This window comes from Chelmon rostratus, chromosome 15 (genome assembly GCF_017976325.1).
Source record: "Chelmon rostratus isolate fCheRos1 chromosome 15, fCheRos1.pri, whole genome shotgun sequence".
Lineage (NCBI taxonomy): Eukaryota > Metazoa > Chordata > Actinopteri > Chaetodontiformes > Chaetodontidae > Chelmon > Chelmon rostratus.
In genome coordinates, this window is record NC_055672.1 from 24,087,966 (window position 1) to 24,108,674 (window position 20,709).

General features: G+C 40.0%; 1 protein-coding gene across 1 annotated transcript; it reads left to right on the forward strand.

Moving 5' to 3' along the window:
* The first annotated feature begins 14,034 nt into the window (after positions 1-14,034).
* On the forward strand, positions 14,035-20,432 carry dio2 (iodothyronine deiodinase 2). Its single transcript, XM_041954474.1, has 2 exons — positions 14,035-14,556; positions 16,238-20,432. The coding sequence occupies exons 1-2, from the start codon at positions 14,332-14,334 to the stop codon at positions 16,826-16,828; spliced, it is 816 nt and encodes a 271-aa protein (XP_041810408.1). The 5' UTR covers positions 14,035-14,331; the 3' UTR covers positions 16,829-20,432.
* The last annotated feature ends 277 nt before the right edge of the window (positions 20,433-20,709 follow it).

A 20,709-nucleotide genomic window follows, 5' to 3' on the forward strand; every position in this document is an offset into this window, starting at 1 on the left:
AGTCAATTTATCGTGGTTTAAGAAATTACACAATAAATATTTGTAAAATTTAGCATGCTTCCATTAAAATGTTGTAAAATAAAATGGAATCTGTGGATGTTTCCATCAGCCTTTTGGGAATATAGTCAAGAGGACGTGACAAAATTCCATCAAGCACCAATATCCCTGAAACATTATGACATTCTACTGCTGCTTTAAACACAAGACTGCAATTTTTCTTAATCAATGACTTTGTCTGGTACCTTGGCGTGTTTTGATGAGCTGGTGATAGAGGGCAACTAACATGGAACAAAGGCTCATCTCTGAGACTGTGTGTATGGTCTGGATTTGAACCAGGTACGTTGCAGTTGTGCAGACCCAACAATTTGCTCTTCCTATTGTTCACCTTTTGGTCTCTCTGGTGAAATGGAGGCATGAAACTGTTTTTCCTTGGCCAGGGTGAGTGACATACAGTACTCAGGTTCCTTGCTGTTCCCTGCTGCACCACCACAGATTTGTCAATAGAAAAGTCTTGATGCAGGAAGAGGAACAAGCTCAATCTTATCTGTGTTGAGCTTTAGATGCTACCTCGATTTTGTCACTCCCAGATATCTGCAAGGGTGATGCATGCCTTCACCTGAGTGTCAGAGGAGGGGGAAAAGATGAATAGCTGGGTCCATGGGAGGCCAGGAGTGAGCCTTGTGGAATCCTGTTTACAAGGCTGGATGGTTCAGACTCCAGTTCCTGCCATGCCACTTGATGGTAGCAGACATGACAGCAGTAGACTGTGGTGCAGTGACCTGAGATGTGTTGAGAAGAGGGACAGGCTCAGTGGCACAGGAACATTCTCACACCCAACTCATCACATTTTAAGGCACTGGGTAGCCCTTTTGCACAATTTTTCAATGTGCAGGGTAGTCCTATAGACTTCTATAGACAGCCTGCACTTACTCCAAACACCTCAAATGTAGCAGCATAAAGAGCAAGAACAGTTTACATGTGGAGGAGCTTGGGGTGGTTGGATGGGTCAAAATGTGAATCACCTGTGCTGATTTGTGAAACCAAAAGTCCTCATTGACTTCTTTTTAACTTATGTGCATACAGTAAGTGAAGTCACACAACGTATATAACTGACGTGATGTAATTTAAAGTAATTAACCTATGTTACTAATGTACTTATTTTTAACTGATCAAGCATCTGCCTTGTTCAAGATGGCGCCGCATGAGTGGCAGCCTGCTGCTGTGTGTTCCTCGTCTTTTTTCCGTCACTCGTTTCAGACAATCCTGCGTTCCTACGGATGTACAACTGGTGAGACTAGTAATTTGCTTTTTTTTTTTTTAATTTCTCTATCTCTGTTGCTGTTTTTCTTTCCAGCTGCTATTACATGCTGTTGTAATGCCCTGATTTCCCTGGCTTGGGATGAATAAAGTTTTTATATTATCTTATCAAAAAAGCAAAATCCTGTAGGAGGAGGAATAAATAGCTTGGTGTTCGTCCATCCAACAGATGCACACCAGTGCAACATTTTAGTTGTACTGTATTTAGCTAAAAGGTTTGCCCCATGTTTTTTGATTTTAATGATATCGTGGTGCAGGTCTGTTATCATCTCAGCTTGCAAGCAAACCAGTTGTCATTGTTTTGGTGAGTGAGTGAGTTAGAAGATGAGAACCAGCTTGACACTGGTGGGGATGTACAGTGAGCTTCAGCAATTGTGATATGTTTAATTTTAATCAACTTGGTCGTCATACTGACTTGTTAACATGCCAGTTCTTAGAAAAAGCTTGATTTTGTTAGCATTCTGATGAAAGCTTATGTGATTTTGCAGACTCAGACAACAAAAGCCATACATAGCTTGACCCATGCAACATGTTGAACAGGCATTTTGAAATTGCAGATTCCATGTTGTAAGATGTATGCTCTAGAGTGTGCTTGAGCTGGGCTGCCTGCAGAAGAAACAGATTGTCAGCCATCCTAATGTTGATGTTTTGGCTTAAAATTGTATAATTACAGTGACAGGGTCTGTACAGACATTAAAAAATGAAATTCAAGGAGTTTCAAGTTCTTTTCAAGCACATTTTTTCATTTTCAAAGACTTCATCCAAAGCAAATACTTTTTCAAATTTGTATTACACATTAATTCAGTTTTAAGTGTCTCTCAGAAAACTAGTTGTGCACAGATTAAATTCACCAATTTGAACTCAAATATCACTTACATGCATACATACAGGTGTATGTAATATGTATTCATATTATGAACCAAACTCCAAAATCCCTTTCAGGCTTATACCAGGTAGAGATAAATATATAGTATATAGACAACACTGAGGATGCAAAACCCCACAATTACTTCTCATTGGTCCAAATCAAATTGCTATCTACATTATTCAGCCAGCTCTTCCACCTGAAGGCCTGAAGATGTCTCTGTCTGCTCACACGTGTCTCGCCACGCTGCGTGCCATGTCTCCTGTTCTCGCTTCTAGCTCCTGTGCCTTTTCGAGTTTGTTCAGTTTATTTTTTACTCCAGGTGTTTCCCCTGCCTTAGGTGATTTTTTTTTTTTTGTTTGTTTTGTTTTTGTTTTTGGTGGATAGATTTTCTAGTTTCCCCTTTTGTTTTGCAGCATTGCACTACTATTAGTTTTGTCTTTTTGCAGCCTCCATAGCCTGTTTCCCCTCACTGTGTTTTTTGTTGTTCTTTTGTTTGCACTTTCTTTTTTGAATATAAAATTGTTACTCTGTGTCTGCAACCTGGGTCCTGGCCTTGCTTATTGCCACACAAACTGCAACACTTTGCAGAGTTTGTGAATGAAGTATCAGACATACATACAAAACTGACTGTAAGGCCTAACTGTCAGTGAGGTGAGGGTGAGGCAGCAGAAGAAGGACCCAAGTGCACATAGTCGAGGCAGATGGGGACAGTTAGTGATTTAATGATCAGGCAAGCAGGCTCAGGTGGCTTGAAAATAAAGACACATGGTGGCATAGAAACTTATTAGTCCTCTCATTTCAGCATGCCCTCATTGACTTCGCAGTATCACCACCATGATCTGCTGATTTACAGTATTTAAAACAGATGTTTGGTGATTGGAACAAACACAAACAGAAAAAAAAGTAACTACACAATATAACGTGCAAGTGTAAGCAACAATATCCAGATAATCAGAGTAATCATGTCGAATTTCAATTTTTATCACGCAATGGGATTTTAGTGCAATTTAGCACAATTTCCCACAGTTTGCATTTAGAACTACCCATGTAACTGAATCATCCTGGTTTGCACACCAGCACAAATCGTAGTAATCTTATTAAATATTAGCAATGTTAGTAAACCTCCCTAAACTGTTAGTAATGTTCCCTTGCAGTTTGTAATTGGTGCAAGCGTCCATACACATCATGTAACTTAAATGAAATGGTTGGATGGACTTCTCTGTTATGTTCATTTCTACTAGGGATACTGGGTAAATCTGCCTTTTACTTTCATTGCTGCACAAGCTTGGAATGAGCTGTAAGGCACACTTGATTTGTAACCTAATACCTCTCTTACAGAGCAGTGTTACTGCTTGCAACAAGTGCCATTATTCTTTTTAACCCCTGTTATCTGTCCTTGTTTGTACTTTATGTGAAACCTTTTTATTTTTTCTGCTGCGTCTCTACCAGGACTCTGGCGGAAGATATATATATATATATATATATATATATATATATATATATATATATATTGTATTCCAGTGTGATTTTCCTGGTTAAATAAAGGATAAATAAATTGTAGGCCTTGAAATGGTAGCAATATTATTTGGTATTTAAGGGTTGAGGCCTCTTCACTGGGGAGTGCAATGCCTCTAGACTTATGGTAAACAAGTTTGCTGAAGCATTTCACATGTTGTATGTTTTCATGTTGTTCTGTGTTTCTGTGCCAACAAGAAAATAGTACAGATGATGGGTTTAGATGAGAAACTGCTCTGGCACAGGCTGCAAAAAATGAGGAAAACCTCATAAAGAAAATGCAAGGTCCCATGGTATACATTACATCTACATGTGTTCTGTTTTGTAAACAATAAGCATCAGTATTTTGAAAACAAATGTGTTCATTCAGTATTAAAAAGTGCTAAAACTGTGTGTTATTACCATAAGTTAATTGGGTTTGACCTCCTCCTCAAGACCATCCATAACACCTCCAGTGCTCACTGCATGCAAGGTGGAAGACCAACCCACCATAGCCAGGTGTCCCCCTGTAATCCTGTGTGAGCAGGGGAGCCCCACTTCCACCACCTAGCCAGACCCCACCCCCACAGCCTCAGGCAGAGAGGAGTGAGGGTCCAGGCTGCTTTCGCTTAGGGAAATGTCCTTCCCCATTGCAAAGTATCCAGCAAAAGGAAGAAGAAGAGGACAGATACACAAACCTTGATGCTTGCTGTTATGTCATACCAAAGCCTGAGGGGAAGTGAGTGAGGGGAAGTGAGTGAGGGGAAGTGGAACTGCTAATGAAACGCAGTGAACTGCTGAGGAAATGAGGTCCAGGTGGGGAGACGGGAAAGCTCAGGTAAGAGGAATGAGGTAATTACAGGGCAGATGGGAGTGGCTGGAGAGTCTGGAATAAAATGAACGCCAGGGGGCAGCAGGTGGACAGGTAGATAATAACAATGAACACGTTTGAAGAAGTGGGAATGTAGTGAGAGGGAGGGACAGAAAAAATTGCTATTGTCAGGTTAGGTATGAGAGGTTGTGAACCTGCTCAAAATAAAAAAAAATAAAAGATTTGTGTGAACCACAAGGAGTCTTAATGGACATGAATTTGTGTTCACGAAATATGTTCACTAACCACATGACTTTAAAAAATAAGACTTGTTGGAGAAAATTGTGATTCTCATCTTGGCCAGAATCATATAGTCCTATAAATAGATCAGTTCAATTCATGTCCTGAAATATGTGAAGTAATGATGTGATAGTGTGATCTGGTGGTGTCTCTGAAAAACTATAAATACACATCAAAACAAACTGTTTCTTCTTTTTGAATTTGCATCATGTCTGAAACTGAAGCACGTTTCTCCTGACGGAAATGTTTCTTGGCCTTTTCAGCGCATTTGCCCTTGTCGGCCACTGCAGTTTCTGTTTGCAAAGCTAGAGGGGAAAACTGGAGATAGTCTGTGTGGCGTATTATGAGATAAGACGTCTCTCATAAATAACTGCGCTAACAAAGACTGTGTAGATGTTTTTATATAAAAATTCATTTCTATCTTTCACTGATCGTTACATCAGTGAGTTCCTGAGCATTGTCCATTGTCTGAGCGTGACGTAGGCGACCAAAGCACCATTAAAGCCCACACAGCCATGCTTTCTGCTTTCAGCTGGCTTTGGGTTGATTGATCTCGGACGCCGTACTATTTTACTATACTACTATACCAACTTGTTATATGCTATACTAGTTTTGATTTGTTTTGTTTTCCGCAATTCCCAATTCTTTTCCAAACCTACACAATTACTTTGTAGAAAGTTAAAACATTTTGTACTTACAACTAACTATTACATTGCTGGTGTTGGTATCAGAATCATTTGTGCACATGATAACTAATATCTCTGAGAATTCGGCTGTTTCTGGTTTGTCATTAAGGAACGTAATCATGTTGGGCTTGTTGTGTAATTCTTTACTGTACTTAAGTGAACAGGAATATGATAATATTACATTTATGTAAGGTTTCTCTGCAGAATATTTCTATTTCTGTTCGATAACACAAATAAAAATGCATGCCAAAGTAATATCTCACCTATTGTGGTTGCACACTCCAGTACCAGTTACGCTTATATGAATCTTTTGATCAAGCCTGTTTGGACATTTTCATCTTCCCTCTGAGCCACTTGGCGGCCGTTCAGAGTCTGTCTGTCTGTCTGTCTGTCTGGGTTTGTTGGACTGACCTCTGTTAATCCCTGTCTGGGGGTGGGGGTGGTGGGGAGGGGCAGGATGAAAACCAGATTTTGCCACAGACTCATGCCCTCTGTGGCAACATAATGCTGACCATTCAAGTGTGTTTGTCTTTGTGCTTGCATGTGTGTCTCCTCGTGTGCATGCAAGACAGATGAAATAGTTCTGTTAATATTAAGTATTAAAGTGGGACAAATGCTATTACTGGTACTATTTTACTCCAGTGCTGAGCGTCCTTGTTGTTGATGGAAATATCACAATGTCACCTGCAGTAGCTGATGTAGTGTCCAGAGAGTCCAGCAGGGGGACTGTAGAGCTTTGTTGCTGTGTTTTGGGACTCTGAGCTCTCTTTCCCATCATCATCACAGACATGATGTGGCTGAAGTGTGTGTGTGATTCATTAACACTGAACACTATTTTCACATATAAGCGCAGAATATTAGTGGCTGTTGTGAAGAGCACTCTTTATATTTCAGTACGATTTGATTCATAGAGTAAGGCAGTTGTTTACATGACAACATGACTAAAGTAATTAGCCTTCATTCGATGAATATCACAGGTTCACTAATTTTTGTCCTGTCAAACTAAACTGGAATTGCATTTTTATATTTCACGCCTTTGTGGTAAGAGAAATATAATTAATTAATCAATAACTTGGAAAAAAAGTGGTGCTAAGGTTGCTAAGCAATACTACGAACAGGTACAAATAGGTATGCATGAGGCCCAATGAGTGCCTTTTGTGATCCAAAAAAGAGCATTTTAAGAAAGGAGCTTATACAAGAAATATATAATAAATATATAATACATACACATTTTTACTGACCCTCTGCTGCTAGCGTCTTACTAAACATTTGTTAGTTTTTAACAATTTCCTCATTGATTGGCTGTTTTTCAAAGCCAAAAAAACAAAACAAAACCTTAAAGCAAGCCTCCAGCCTCTGTCTCTAAATTCTAGTCTGTTGCAGTCACTCTCCTAACAATATTGAATCGTGGCCACAGATTTAACTATTTTTTTTTTAATTTTATTCACTTTATTGATCCCAAAGTGGGAAATTATCCTCTGCATTTCACCCATCACTGTAAACACGCACATGCACATGCAACATGCAGTGAAACACACAGGAGCAGTGGGCTGCCGCATCAGGCGCCCGGGGAGCATATGGGGGGGTTAAGTGCCTTGCTCCGGGGCACATCAGCTGATAGTAAATAATGCTATATTGTACTATATATATATATATATATATATATGTGTGTGTGTGTGTGTGTGTGTGTGTGTATATATATATGCCATAACACACAGACATATATATGTATGTGTATGTGTGTGTGTGCTGCCTCACTCTATGAATGTGTGTGTGTGTGTGTGAGTGTGTGTATATATATATATAACTGTGAGCAGGTGTTCAGCAGGTGTGATATGCTATAAACTAAGAACACTTTCAAAAATGGAAGTATTAATAGTTTATTTTCATCAATTAACAGAATGCAGTGAATGAACAGAAGAGAAATGTAAATCAAATCAATATTTGGTGTGACCATCCTTTGCCTTCAAACCAGCAGCAATTCTTCTAGAATTTTTGAAAGAATTGATGCTGGTTTGAAGGCAAAGGGTAATAACCCCAAATATTGATTTGATTTAGATTTTTCTTTTGTTCATATATATATATATATATATACATCAATATTACTGTCTGTGCAGTGTAATGCATTACTGATTACACTGTTTTTGCTTTGCTTTCACTAATATAACCACAGAAGTCACTCACCGGTGTAACCGTGACCTTAAGTGGTTATTTATGCTTCAAGTCTATGATCTCAATAATACACGCGTAAACGCGAGGTTGATGCCCAATAAAATGCACTGAATAAATATATTTATCTACATTTTGCAATCTAGGCAGAGCAAAGTGTGCTGCTGTCTGGACACACACACACACACACATACACACACACACTCTTGCCATGCTGGACTGAGTGGTTTGTTAAGACGGCTGTTTTCTATTTCAAAATGCAAACGTGTTAATGTCACTTTGTAACATTAGTGTACAACAGTGTTTGTGGTGTGTGTGTTCAGAACATGGTGGTTTATGTTGGTAGTTTTTGATGCTGTAAATAGCTGCTGAACACTTCATAGCTGGCAGTAATGCAATATGCTAGCTGTAACAACGGAAACCTTGTAAGTCATGCGTTATATTACTATATTACAGAGAAATATATATCAATCAAGTAAAAAGAGTCTGGCAGTTGCTTTGCTTTCTCCATCATCTTAATGTTGGGCTTGATGTTTTTATATTTTATGGTGGCTACCACCATACTACCAACACCTGCTGTGGAGTCTGTGTGTGTGACTTTGTTGGTGCCTTTGGTTTTCCTTCAGAAACTTTGTTTAGAGCTTGTTGCCTTGGAACACAAACTTAACCTTAAGCCGACCAGACAGACTGTAGCAGTCAAAATGGAAGTTGGGGTGGGTGTCACACTTTATTGTTTTGCCTCTCTACCTTTTTTTAATCTACTTTTTTTCTTTTTAAGAAAATAACAGGCTTTTTTTCACATACTATTGCTTTAATATAACGTAAATGGTTTGACTTGACCCCCCATCAAGTGACAGTTATTTTACAGTTGTATACAGCAATGCTGTAAAATCTCTGACAGCCAATCAACAGTGTCAAAACGCAGCCAAACACACCGCAGACCATTCATAGATGATCTCTTTACAGTCAACCCAGCTCTTTCGTAACATTATATAAGGTTATGCCAACTGCACAGACTTACTCATTGTTACATATTTACCTAGCTGAGGGTTGGGGTGATGGGGGTGGTAATAGAGTCCAACACACTGTGTCACATTTATTGATCCCTCCTTTTCCCAGCACAATCCTTTATATGCACACTCTGGTCCTCTTCCCACACAGTTTCCTGTCGAGCAGTAGGCAAAGCAGCACTAACAGAATACAGCAGTTTGCTATTCAATAAAACGGCCCTGCAACAACCATAGTTAATTCAACTATTGTAAAACTTGTTAACATATATTGCCACATTTTTACTCTATGTTAAATTTAACTGGTGATTTTCGGAAAAATGTTGGGTTGGATTGAACTATAGGTCATTTACCACTGCACCTGAATTTTAGTTCAGAAGTACGTCTTAGTTCAACCTCAAATTACCATGGAGTTGAATCAACACATCTGCCTGTTCAAGGATAACCTCATATAACATTACATAATCTCACTCTGTAAACAAATCCGGCATGTTACCCCTGACTCTTGTAAGGAAAGACCAGAGAGTTTTACCCCCCTTCAGGAAATGTGCAGGAATCAACCATCTCCAAGGACTAGTTGGGCAACTTTGTTTGGTCTTCATTTCGTAAACTCTGTTACAAACATTAAATCAACTTCATTATAATTACTAACACTAGTTAGAATACCTTTGTTATCACTGCCATCTAGATATGATTAAAATTAACATGACCTTAATATGACCATCAAGATTGTATTTGTATTAAAATCAGATGGAAGTAGCTACAGTTAAAAGGTTATAGTTAATGCTGTGCTTTAACTGGCTGTGTGACGTGTTTGCTGCCGCTTAGTGACCAAGAGTAGAAGACTGGCTGCTCTGATAAGCATGTCCAGCTGTTTAGTTCGTTAGCTGGGGCTGAAAAGGTGTATTCACGGATGCTAATAAAACCTTAATGAATAACAGCTCTGAAGCTTTAGGCTCCACACATGTAGCACTGGGCGTGTGCTTCTCAATATTAAGACCATAGTTTAAACAAACACTTTGCCTCATGTCATAAAGGGGACATTTTTCACACTGTCTGACCTTGTGGCACACAATGTAACATTCAGTCAAGATGTTGGCACATAATGCAAGTCTTCTTGGTGATGGTAACAGATACATCAGGACACTCAGCCAATGTCTGTTTTAGACTGATACGGCCTGTTTGCTCAGTACACATCTGGCATTGCTATTGAGGCTTGTGCTGTGGAACATTCCAGTTAATCCATTCACAGAATATATGACATTCTCAGAAGTTGAGGCATACCTGGAAAAGAAAGTTGGCACACAGTAAAAAGGATTTTCATCCTTGATATAGGGTAAATGTAGGAATATGCTCCAGGCAGAGTGTCATGACAGTGATCTACCACTTTCCAGTTTGATGGTGGAAAGACGTGACGTGTGCACTTCTTAAATACTTTTTGGGAGAGGTTCTTGAGTGGAACCTGAACCTTCTTTGTAGATGTGAAATTTACATTTATATAAATTTCAGCAAAAAAGATCAAATAAAATGGCCATTATAGGCAGATTTGGACATGATAATATTTCTGTTGGCAGACAGGAGTAACAGCGTGTTAAACATGCTGAGATAACTGTGGTTGTTGCAGTTATTTTCTCAACTCTCAACTGAGCCACAGAAGATTATACTTCAGTCTCCAAAAGCTGAATAGTACACATAAACAGAATAATGACTACACTGAACTTCATTTGTAAAGTCGTAACAACGCTGAGCAGTTTAAAAGATGAGCATAGTTTATTAATATTTCAGCAAGGTAAAAAGGTAGAGCTTAAAACTTAGAGAGAAAGTTTCAACATCACATGAAATCTGTTTTTCACCACAGTCAATTCAACATGTATAACATGCTGATGTTTCTGTCTAGAACCGTGCAGTCCATACACTGTAGCTATTTATGTATCATGTCTCAGCCAAAGCAGTCAGTCTTGTATTTTTTCCAGATGCTCCCAAGATAACAAGGAAGAGATTTGTCTGAAAACAGTAACTGAAGTATTCATTCATCACTCCAGCATCAAGATCAACACACCCACTGCTGAATTGTGGACCAGTACTATTGACAGATTCTGTCTACTTATTTAACAAACACTGATGAAAAACAAGCTGCTGCTAATGTGTTGCTAACACTGTGTCTCTTGTAGAAATAAGATGCAAAATAAGAACAATAAGGGTGCTAATAAGAAAAATAGAAAGAAAAAAATAGAAAGAACAAGAAAAAGGTGCAAATAAGCAACAAAAAAAAAAAAAAAACAACTGTAAGAGTTCAAGTGACCTTTTCCCTGCAGCAGTGGATTTGGATGTTTATAATCAGAGAAGAATAGAAGTTATTACATATAATAGTTAAACATTGGATTGTACAGTTGTACAGCGGAGGAGTGAATGAATGACCAGTAGAGGAAGAACAAGAACAATAGAGGTGCAAATAGGAACAAACGGGGCAATAAATTACAACTGTGAAAGTTTAATGTGTCTTTTGTCAAGCAGTAGTGGATTTGGATGTTTGGATGTTTGCAATCAGAGAATAACAGAGGTTATTGCACATAATAGCTATATGAATGACCTGCGGTTGTGCTCCTTCCTGCACTGAGGGGGTCTCAGTCAGCCACTGAGGGAGCTGCTCAGCTCCTCTACAGTCCGGTGCAGTGGGTGAGAGCTGTTGGCCAACAGCCTCCTCTCACCCACCTCCTCCACAGAGTCCAGTGGGCAGCCCAGGACAGAGCTGGCCCTCCTGATCAGCTTGTTTAGTCTCTTCCTGTCCCGCTCTGTGCTGCCCGGGGCCCAGCAGACGACAGCGTAGAGGATAGCAGAGGCTACCACAGAAATGGTGAAATGGTGTAACTGCTCTCCCTCTACAATGTCACCACGGCCCTCCCCTAGATAAAAATAGCTACAGCAGATTAGAAGATAAAAGACCAGAAATAGTCATTCTGGTTATTGACTATTTTGAAGTGGTTACCTTAGAGTGGGCTATGTGTTTTATTTTATTTTTTGGTGAAAAGAAGACATACTGGGTTCAGACTACATGATATGTTTGTCTGTTGTGATGGTCACTGTGTCAGATCAGGCAGATACAGAGTCACAAATTATTTCTGTGGCTTGAACGAGAGGCATGACAGGCTACATGACGTACTTGATGTCACCAGGAAGGAGGTATTAGGGACAAAATTCCAGGAACAAGAACATTAACAAATAATGGTGGTGTGTTCAGAAAAGCCTAAAAAAGAAAGAAAAATCAGTGGTGACCTTTTCTCTGTTCCATCACTCATCTATTGTTTTGCAACATTTACAGATCTGCATGAAGAGCATTTTGCAAACGTATTGGTCAATGATTGGGACATGTCGTGCCTTGCATAGTGGCCCTAAAAATGTAGTAACATTAAGGTTTTGCTCCAGTTCAGGAAACACCATGGTCACCACAGAGCCTCAGTCCACACACCAATACCAATAAGTAATTACTAATCTCCCGTCCTGCTCTGACCCCGCCTTCACAAGGTGTTCAACCAATGGACTGACAGTCCGTAATGGCTTTTTACAAGAATGGGGTGTTCTCATCCTTTGTCATTTTAACAAGACTTCTCTTTAGTTTTTTCCAAAGAAGACTTTTTGTCCAAAAGCAGTTTACCCGTTACCATAAGCACCAGTTTCTCACCCGGCCCCCACTGTGTCTCTCAAAGATTCCTGGGGGTCGACATAGGTGTTGAAACCCAGCAGAGTGACGTTCCCAGTCTGATGGACTCTTCATCTTGGCCAATCATGCCCTGATGCAAAGAGCTCCACAGAGCTAAATTGGCAAAAACATTCCTCAACAGAAGCAATTTCTGTAATAGAGATCAGCACCCCCAGCTGATCATATACATATGTTTGGGACATGCCTGAAGCTAAGTGAATTTGGGCCAGTGTATTTTGTACAGAATTGTGAAAAAAATTTGCACTACAACCACTGATATGCAGACAACAATCATTCTTCATTAATTAAATCTTGATTACCTTGAAAGCTAAATAAAATGTCTAAACAATAGCACAGTCAGCTGCTCCTATTCAGCAAAACACATCTATCAGACAGCTTTCCACACTCGCTCCTCTCTATCTTAGTGAATGAAGTAACTTAAATATGACAGCATGAATAATATGCAGTGACAAGAAAAGGCAAAAAGGAAGTCAGTAGTATGTAACAGGCCAGTGCCTTGAGTAAGGTCTCAGTGAGACGGAACAGGCAGCGCACTCAATCCATTCTCAATCCCAGAGCATCAAATACTGCTGCTTTGTCATGCCCCGCAGCAGGTGTATCTGAGTGAGACTCACCATTCTGTCATTTCCAATGTAAACTCATCTGCAGCAATTGTAGATGCAGTGAGCATGTATGTACACACACACACACACACACACACACACACACACACACACACACACACATATATATGTATATATATATATCTTCCCTGCTGGCCTCTAGAAGGGCCTGCCTTCACCGCTGGTTTCCAGCCTATCCTCTAGAGTGGTTCCACCCTCACTGTCGGCCTCCTGAATGGCCTCCAGAGGGATTCAGACTCTGCTGCTATCCTCCAGAGCAACTTTGCCTGTCTGGTCAACCTCCTGTCCATCTCACAGATTGGTCCCACCTATGTTGCAGGTCTCCAGAACAGTCCTGCTCACATTGCTGGCCTCCAGAACGGTCCAGTCTACATTGCCAGCCTCTAGAGCTTCAGATCTTCCTGTCCGTCCTCCAGAGCGATTCCATTCCTCTAGTCATCCTCCTAGTTCTGCACTTTAGCCCTTCTCCCTGTCAGTCCAGTTTGGGAAATATAATTTGATAAATCCTGAAAAAGTTCACATATTCTGTTTCATGTCACCATTGACTTTTTTGATGTCCTTGACCACACCTCATATAAGTAACTCAGGCAGCTAGGTAAGGTCGGCATTTGGGTTGAGGATTACATGTATTTTAAATAAGGAAAATCAGAGATTGCCTGAATTAAAACCTGTGACATGATCTGGATCAAAGTAAATAATAACACTACCACTAATAAATACACTTATACACTATAGTCAGAAGTGCAAAGTTATGATATTAATTCATATAAAGTGTACACTGGTCTATGCATCCCAGCGCACAAGCCATACAATAAAGATTAGATGAAGATCATATAAACCTCTGAATTCAAAGTTTCAAATGTATTTATTTATTTGGTTGTTTTTTCACAGGGTCAATGCATTTAGAAATACATGATAACGCGCACAAAAAGGAGGAAAAAAGTCGACCTGCAGCTAGTTCAGTCACTGTGCACAGAGGAAGGGGGGAGGAGGGGACAGAGGCTATGCACTACATCTGACGTCAGAATCATGCTACCAAGATAAGCCGTGAGGCTTAATATGTTCGTCCTTTCAAAAAGAGTGATCGAGATCGAGCGGTCTAGCGTTCTTTGCGCACACCGCTGAACACCTGAAGCGTAAAAACACAGGCAAGGCCACTCTGCAGGACACACCTGATAGGCCTACACCTCCCTCATTTCCCGCACGAAGTCTGGAGCAGTCCATGGAGCAAAGCAGAAACTATGAGAGGAGCAACTGAAACCTACGACACAGCGTTGCGCGTAATGAAGGGCAGTCTGAAATAATTCGCCTGCGGTGGAATACACGCGGAGAGAGAGAATGGGCATGGCGAGTGAGGATCTGCTCGTCACACTCCAGATACTACCTGGTTTCTTTTCAAACTGCCTCTTCCTCGCCTTGTACGACTCCGTGGTTCTCGTGAAGCGCGCTGTGTCGCTGCTCAGCTGCTCCGGCTCCGCCGGCTCCGGAGAGTGGCGCCGCATGCTGACCTCCGCGGGGCTGCGCTCGATCTGGAACAGCTTCCTCCTTGACGCCTATAAACAGGTAAACTCGCCGCCGCCATTTAATGGGATCACATTGATTTGAATTAATCCAAACCTTGTTATCAGTCCACTAAACAAAGCAAACTGCAAACTTTTCACATCGTCCCCAAATGTGTAACCTACCGCGCCACATCTCTGGCAAAGTACCATATGTCGTCTAGTTTTTTATTCACATAGCAAAACAATGTTTTCGTGTTTGTTGTTGTTGTTGTTGTCGGGGGTAGCCCCTGCCTCTGCTCTCTCTAATCACAGATACTTTGTTTCAGTGCAGCCGAATTCACGACATAGTTGTTACAAAGTCAGAAACATAACTCCTGAGCTGCAGGTGAAGTCCTAAATTTATGATCAGACAAAATGAACAGGAAATAGGTGAACGGCAGCAGATGTACTGCACATGCTCATCATTTGTCAATCATCTGTCTCGCCCTCCGCATAGTTTACATATATCATTAGATTGAATTGCTCGGTGAACCAGTCCGTTCCCTCGTTTATTACTCAGTTTGTAGAGATTTCCACATCTTTTTTTTCTACCATATGGCCCCTCAGGTGCTTCATGAAGGAAGGATGTCTGACCGATGAATGATGAGTCGCACTTGTAGTTAATTGTCACTCCGAGCTTGTTGCACTTGGCAACTACAGTGTGATCTTTCCTCTCAGCAGTGCTATGATAAAGTATATTATGTTTTATCCTGCTGGCAATTATGAAATTAATTCAACATTAAAGATTTTTTGGAATTGCTTTTGAACAAAATGCAAGTTCTCTAACAGATCTATTGATATTTATGTGTCAAATGTTTGTTAATTTTCATCAATCTCAGTAAATTAATAAACTTACACTTGTAAAGGTGACACAAGAACAACAACCATCTCGTGGGGGTTATTGAACTCTTGATTATCATTAAAGCCCCTTCACACCCATTCAGGTGTTTTTACTTATTTCTCAATTTGGGCATAAACAGTCTGTGCTTGATTGACACCTGTCTCACCTCTCCCACGTAGGAGAGACTACTTAAAAACCTTTATGATTGTAATTAGTTGGTGTAGTTTTGCTAATGGTGCATTCACACGATGTCAGCACAATGGGGAGAACAGAATAAAAACACCTGTTACTGAGTGTTCATCTGTCCAAGGTAGATATCCCCACCACTAACGTCGTAGCTGCACTCAGGTGAGCGATGTAGCCGTGTTAGAAATTCCTGATGTGTCTAACTCAGTCCGTTTTTTTGTTGTTGCCTCACTCTGCTGCTTCAGTACAGTTTGAATAATATGACTCGGTGTTAACTGAGCAGAAGTTTAGATAGCTAGGATAAGTGAAAACACCTAACTTAATTTATTATACTATTGTAAATGACTATACAGTGCAGTAGATCTGCATGAGAAGAAAATATTGAACAAAAATAGAATATTTATTATATGATTTATTTCACTGGATTGTATTTTATATTTATTGCATTTAAATATGCTCATGTTATTGTCATATATCTGTGCTAACTTACCACTTTTGTGTTCTTGTAATTGTACAAGTATAGTTGAGTATTCAATTGTGAAAATTGTAAGTATTGTAACTAGTTTTGCAAGAAATAAAATATGAAAATAGTCTTTCAACAGATTAAGGCAAAGCCCACTTTGCATCTCCTTGCATTGTGTGAGCAAACATAAATCCCTGTTTTTTTCCTCCTCAGGTGAAACTTGGCTGCGAGGCACCCAACTCGAAGCTGGTGAAGGTGCCTGATGGTCCTAGGTGGAGCAGTAATATTAGTAACATGACTAATGTGCCACCTGGTGCCAGGATCCGAAATGGAGAGGAGTGCCGCCTTCTGGATTTTGAGTCATCAGATCGCCCTCTGGTGGTCAACTTCGGCTCAGCCACCTGACCCCCCTTCATTAGCCACCTGCCAGCTTTCCGGCAGCTGGTGGAGGAATTCAGTGATGTAGCTGATTTCCTGTTGGTGTACATTGATGAGGCTCACCCATCTGATGGCTGGGTAGCCCCTCCTATGGGCTCTTGCTCTTTCAATGTCCGGAAACATCAGAACCTGGAGGAGAGGCTAGGGGCAGCGCGCAAACTCATTGAGCACTTTTCCCTGCCACCGCAGTGCCAGCTGGTAGCTGACTGCATGGACAACAATGCTAATGTAGCGTACGGTGTGTCCAATGAACGTGTGTTTATAGTACAACAGAGAAAGATTGCCTACCTGGGTGGCAAGGGGCCTTTTTTTTACAATTTGAAGGATGTGCGGCAGTGGCTGGAACAGAGCTATGGTAAACGGTAGGAGTAATGAAGGACAAGTACAGAGGCGGACATGACCCATATTTCAGGAGGGAAATAAGGGATTGTGCGTGTACAAACATAAACGTGCAGTCAAAAGGATTGTGATATGGCGATATCTGACAAAGATCTGTTATGAATTAAGTTACAAGATTGTGGAGCGACTTCTTTTAGCCTACTTTTGAAATCAGGTCAGTTTTTTTGCACAGTGGTCCATTCAAACAGAGACATGTGTGAAGACCTACACTGATAATCCACACTAACCAGGCAGCAAGTTATTTGGAGGCAAACATAAAGTTGACAATGTCTGCACTTTGTTTGTATTCATGTCCACTTTTGATGCTAAAAATCATGTTTATGTGATTTCCATTGAAATTTCAAAATGAAATGACTCAAATAGGTGACAAATCAAAAGTTCCCGTTATTTAAATATGTTTTATGAAGTATGTACTATGCACTATGTCAACAATTGAATTTTATGTATGATCTTCATTTCCCCTCCTTTCTCACTGGATGAATGTTCATTCGTACAGCATGTACCAACCATTGTTCTCCATCTGACAGCTGGCTGTAGTTTTTTTCTCCCCCTTTCCATATAGTCCCCCTAAAAAGCATTTACCTCCTTCAAGGTTTTTCTGTTTACAGAATTGAATCAAAGTAGATTTAATGTTGCTTTTCTGACTGATCAACAGAAATACACCAAGAAAACCACAGAACAGAGCAGAAAAATGTCTTTAACGTGAAAGTGAAAACAGATCTTTCTAATGTGATCTGTGCAGTATTCACCCTCTCCAAGTCGGTGTTGAAGTAAGTGTAACTTTGGGAGTTGTTACAACTGTGAGTCTGTGTGGATAAGCTTTGGCAGGTTATGCTTCAGTTAGGCTTTGCACATCTGGACAGTGCGTTTTTTTTTTCCCCCACTTTCTCTTCACAAAGCTGCTCAGGCTCTGTCAGGCTGCATGCAGATCTCGAGTGAACAGCCTTTTTCAGTCCAGCCACAAATGTCTCTGACTCAGCCACTCCAGCACTTTAATGTTGTTGTTTTTAAGCTATTCGTGTGTAGCTTTGGCTAAATACTTGGGCTTATGTCCTTGTGCTGGGAAACAAATGTTCTCCCATGTGGCAGGTTTCTTGCAGACTGCATAAGGTTTTCCTCCAGGATTTCTCTCTTTTGCTGCTTGTGTTTCACCCTTTACCTTCGCAAGCTGCTGCAGAGAAGTGAACCCACCACCACCAAGATTCAAGGTGGTTTACACCAGGCATGGTGCCACACACTGCCCCGCCATAAAAATACCATGCTTATTCTGATGGACAAAAATCTCAGTTGGTCTCATCAGACCAGAGAACCTATGTTGTAAATAAAAGAGTCTCCCCATAACCTTCTGACAAAATGCAGCCCAGATGTCACTGGAGGTTTTTTAGGAGTGACTCTTTGTCAGACGTACAATTTTCAACATTTACATCCCTCTATAGCCTCCTTGCACATTTCTGAGGACATTCCTCACTAGGAAGATTTACAGCTGTGGCATGAGGCTGAGCTATCCCAAAATAGACCCGCAAACAACCAAATTTTGGCTTTGGTGGTGTGTCAAAAAACTAAAAGTCATTTCATTTCTAATGGTGCAATGAATGAAAGAGGAAAGACATAAACTCCAATCTGAATCTGATGTTGTGTAACCTTTCATCTTAAATATGTATGTGACATGCCCTGGTTGGTGCGGCTGACTCTTATAATAATAACAACATGGTTGGTGTGGGGATGTGCAGCTTTGTACACCTGTGCTTGGTTATTTTGCTTGGATTTGGTGTTGAATCTCAACAACTAGTGCATTGTTGGCCGCTGGACGCCTCCCGACAGCAGCTGTCCATAGTTCTGACAGTTTGTTTTATGACAGATGTACTTTGTTCATTTCCAACAGATGTTCAGTAACTGAAATGTTCTTCTATCCATCCTCTGATCTTCCCCTAACCATTCGTCTGGAGTTGTTTGAAGCGTTTCTTTGTCTTTATGATGTTTGTGTTGCCATAATACTAACTAACTGGCACCTCTTCACTAAACACAAGTGATCTCCATTTTACTAATTATGTGACTTCTAAAACCAGTTGGCTGTACCACTAATGATTCAGGGGGTGAATACTTGTGTATTGTTTCTAAAAAGCCACATTAAATCTACTTTGACTCTATATTTGAAAACATAAAAACCTCAAATACTTCTGTAGGCACAGTAAATTACTGTGTACTTACATTACAGTCAATGACATTTAAACATAATTGCACATTATGTCCCAAACATGACAGGAAATGTATAGGCATCCTTTTATTTCCATGAAATGATTGAAGTACCACAGTCCTTTGTCTTAGACATTGGGGGTAGGGGGCGTCACCATCACTTTTCAAAATCCTTTTTCTGACCCCCTTACATTAATTAATTGAGACAGTTATTATTTTCTTTGGATTTTCTTTTTAAACATTTCCCTCTTTCTGTTAAGCCATCATAGCTTGATAGATTCATAGCGTCATAGCTGCTGGAATAGATGGGAAGATAAAAATGTTTTCATCAGAGTCACCCTCAGTTATTATCATGTGCTCTAAGCAGAAGTTTTAACGAGCAGCAATGAGGGTTTTGCACACTTTCATTGGCCTGGGTCTTGCCTGTGAGGCTACATAACAACCTGACTTATTGGTGGAGGTTGTTTTGGCTGTCTGAGAGGAATACTCAGACACTAATCTATGGGGTAAACAGAAAAAAAAATGTTCTAAAACTAAAACTCATATGTAACATGTGTCCATGAATTTTCTCCCCAAAAAAGGTCTTGACATGAGACATAAGACCTAATCCAAAAGGAGATGGACAGGCTTAATACTGGTAGCAGAGTTACACCTCACCAATTGATGAGCAGCAGTAGCTACATGTCCTAAGAATCAATGTAAAGTTATGCTGTAGAAACTAAATGAAAAAAATACTTGTTTAAGGTTCAGAGACGTGTATTTGAATGTTGACGCATTCCCCAGCGAAACAAACTGGGCCAATTACTTTGAACATACGTTTGACTTGAGTAGGTTACTAGGAACTGAGAGGGCTGCAATCTAGATGATTTTCACTTTCAAATGTGTTTTATGTTTTAAAACTAAACATTTACTTGTAAACAGCAGCTCAGATTCAAATCTTACATTTTCGGTGGTGTTACGGTCGGAAAAGCCAGCATGTTGGTGTGGTATGTGTGGTTGAGAGTGGTATGGAACGTGTCAAGAGGATCTAACTGTCATCATGCTGAAGTCATATCATTTAAGCTCCATGAGACACACAGATAGTTTGTTCTGGCAACAGTGACAAAGGTGTGCAAATGAAAACTTTTGACGAAAGAGTCCCTGACTCGGTCTCTGGTTGGATAGTGAACTGCACCTGGTCAACATGACACAGAACCATTACATCTGTTTTCATTGTCAGTCTACTCAAAGTAGGTATGTCTCAGAAACTGATATAAACTTTGTTTTACATTTTATCTACTGTGCTTTTTCATTACTGCTTAGTGCAATATTTTATTTTTCTAATATGTCAAAGAAAAGAAATGAATTGGAAAATAAAGGAGAATGTTTAACGCTGAAACTGCTTTACATGTTGTCTTTATATCCTAAAGGAATATTTGATGTCAGAAAGAAAGAAATGGAGAGGCTTACCAACAAAAACCAAAAAAATGAAAAACTGTTTTGAAAAGTTTTTTTTTTTTTTTTTTAAAGAAAACACGCCAAATTCCCACAAGGTCATTCTGTATCAGATCAGATAAAGTTTTTTTTTTTTATTTTATTTCAAATTTTATGTTCATGCTATTTGATACAAAAATAGATTCTGTAAAATATGTTTGCTGAATTTTGTTGTTTTGTTT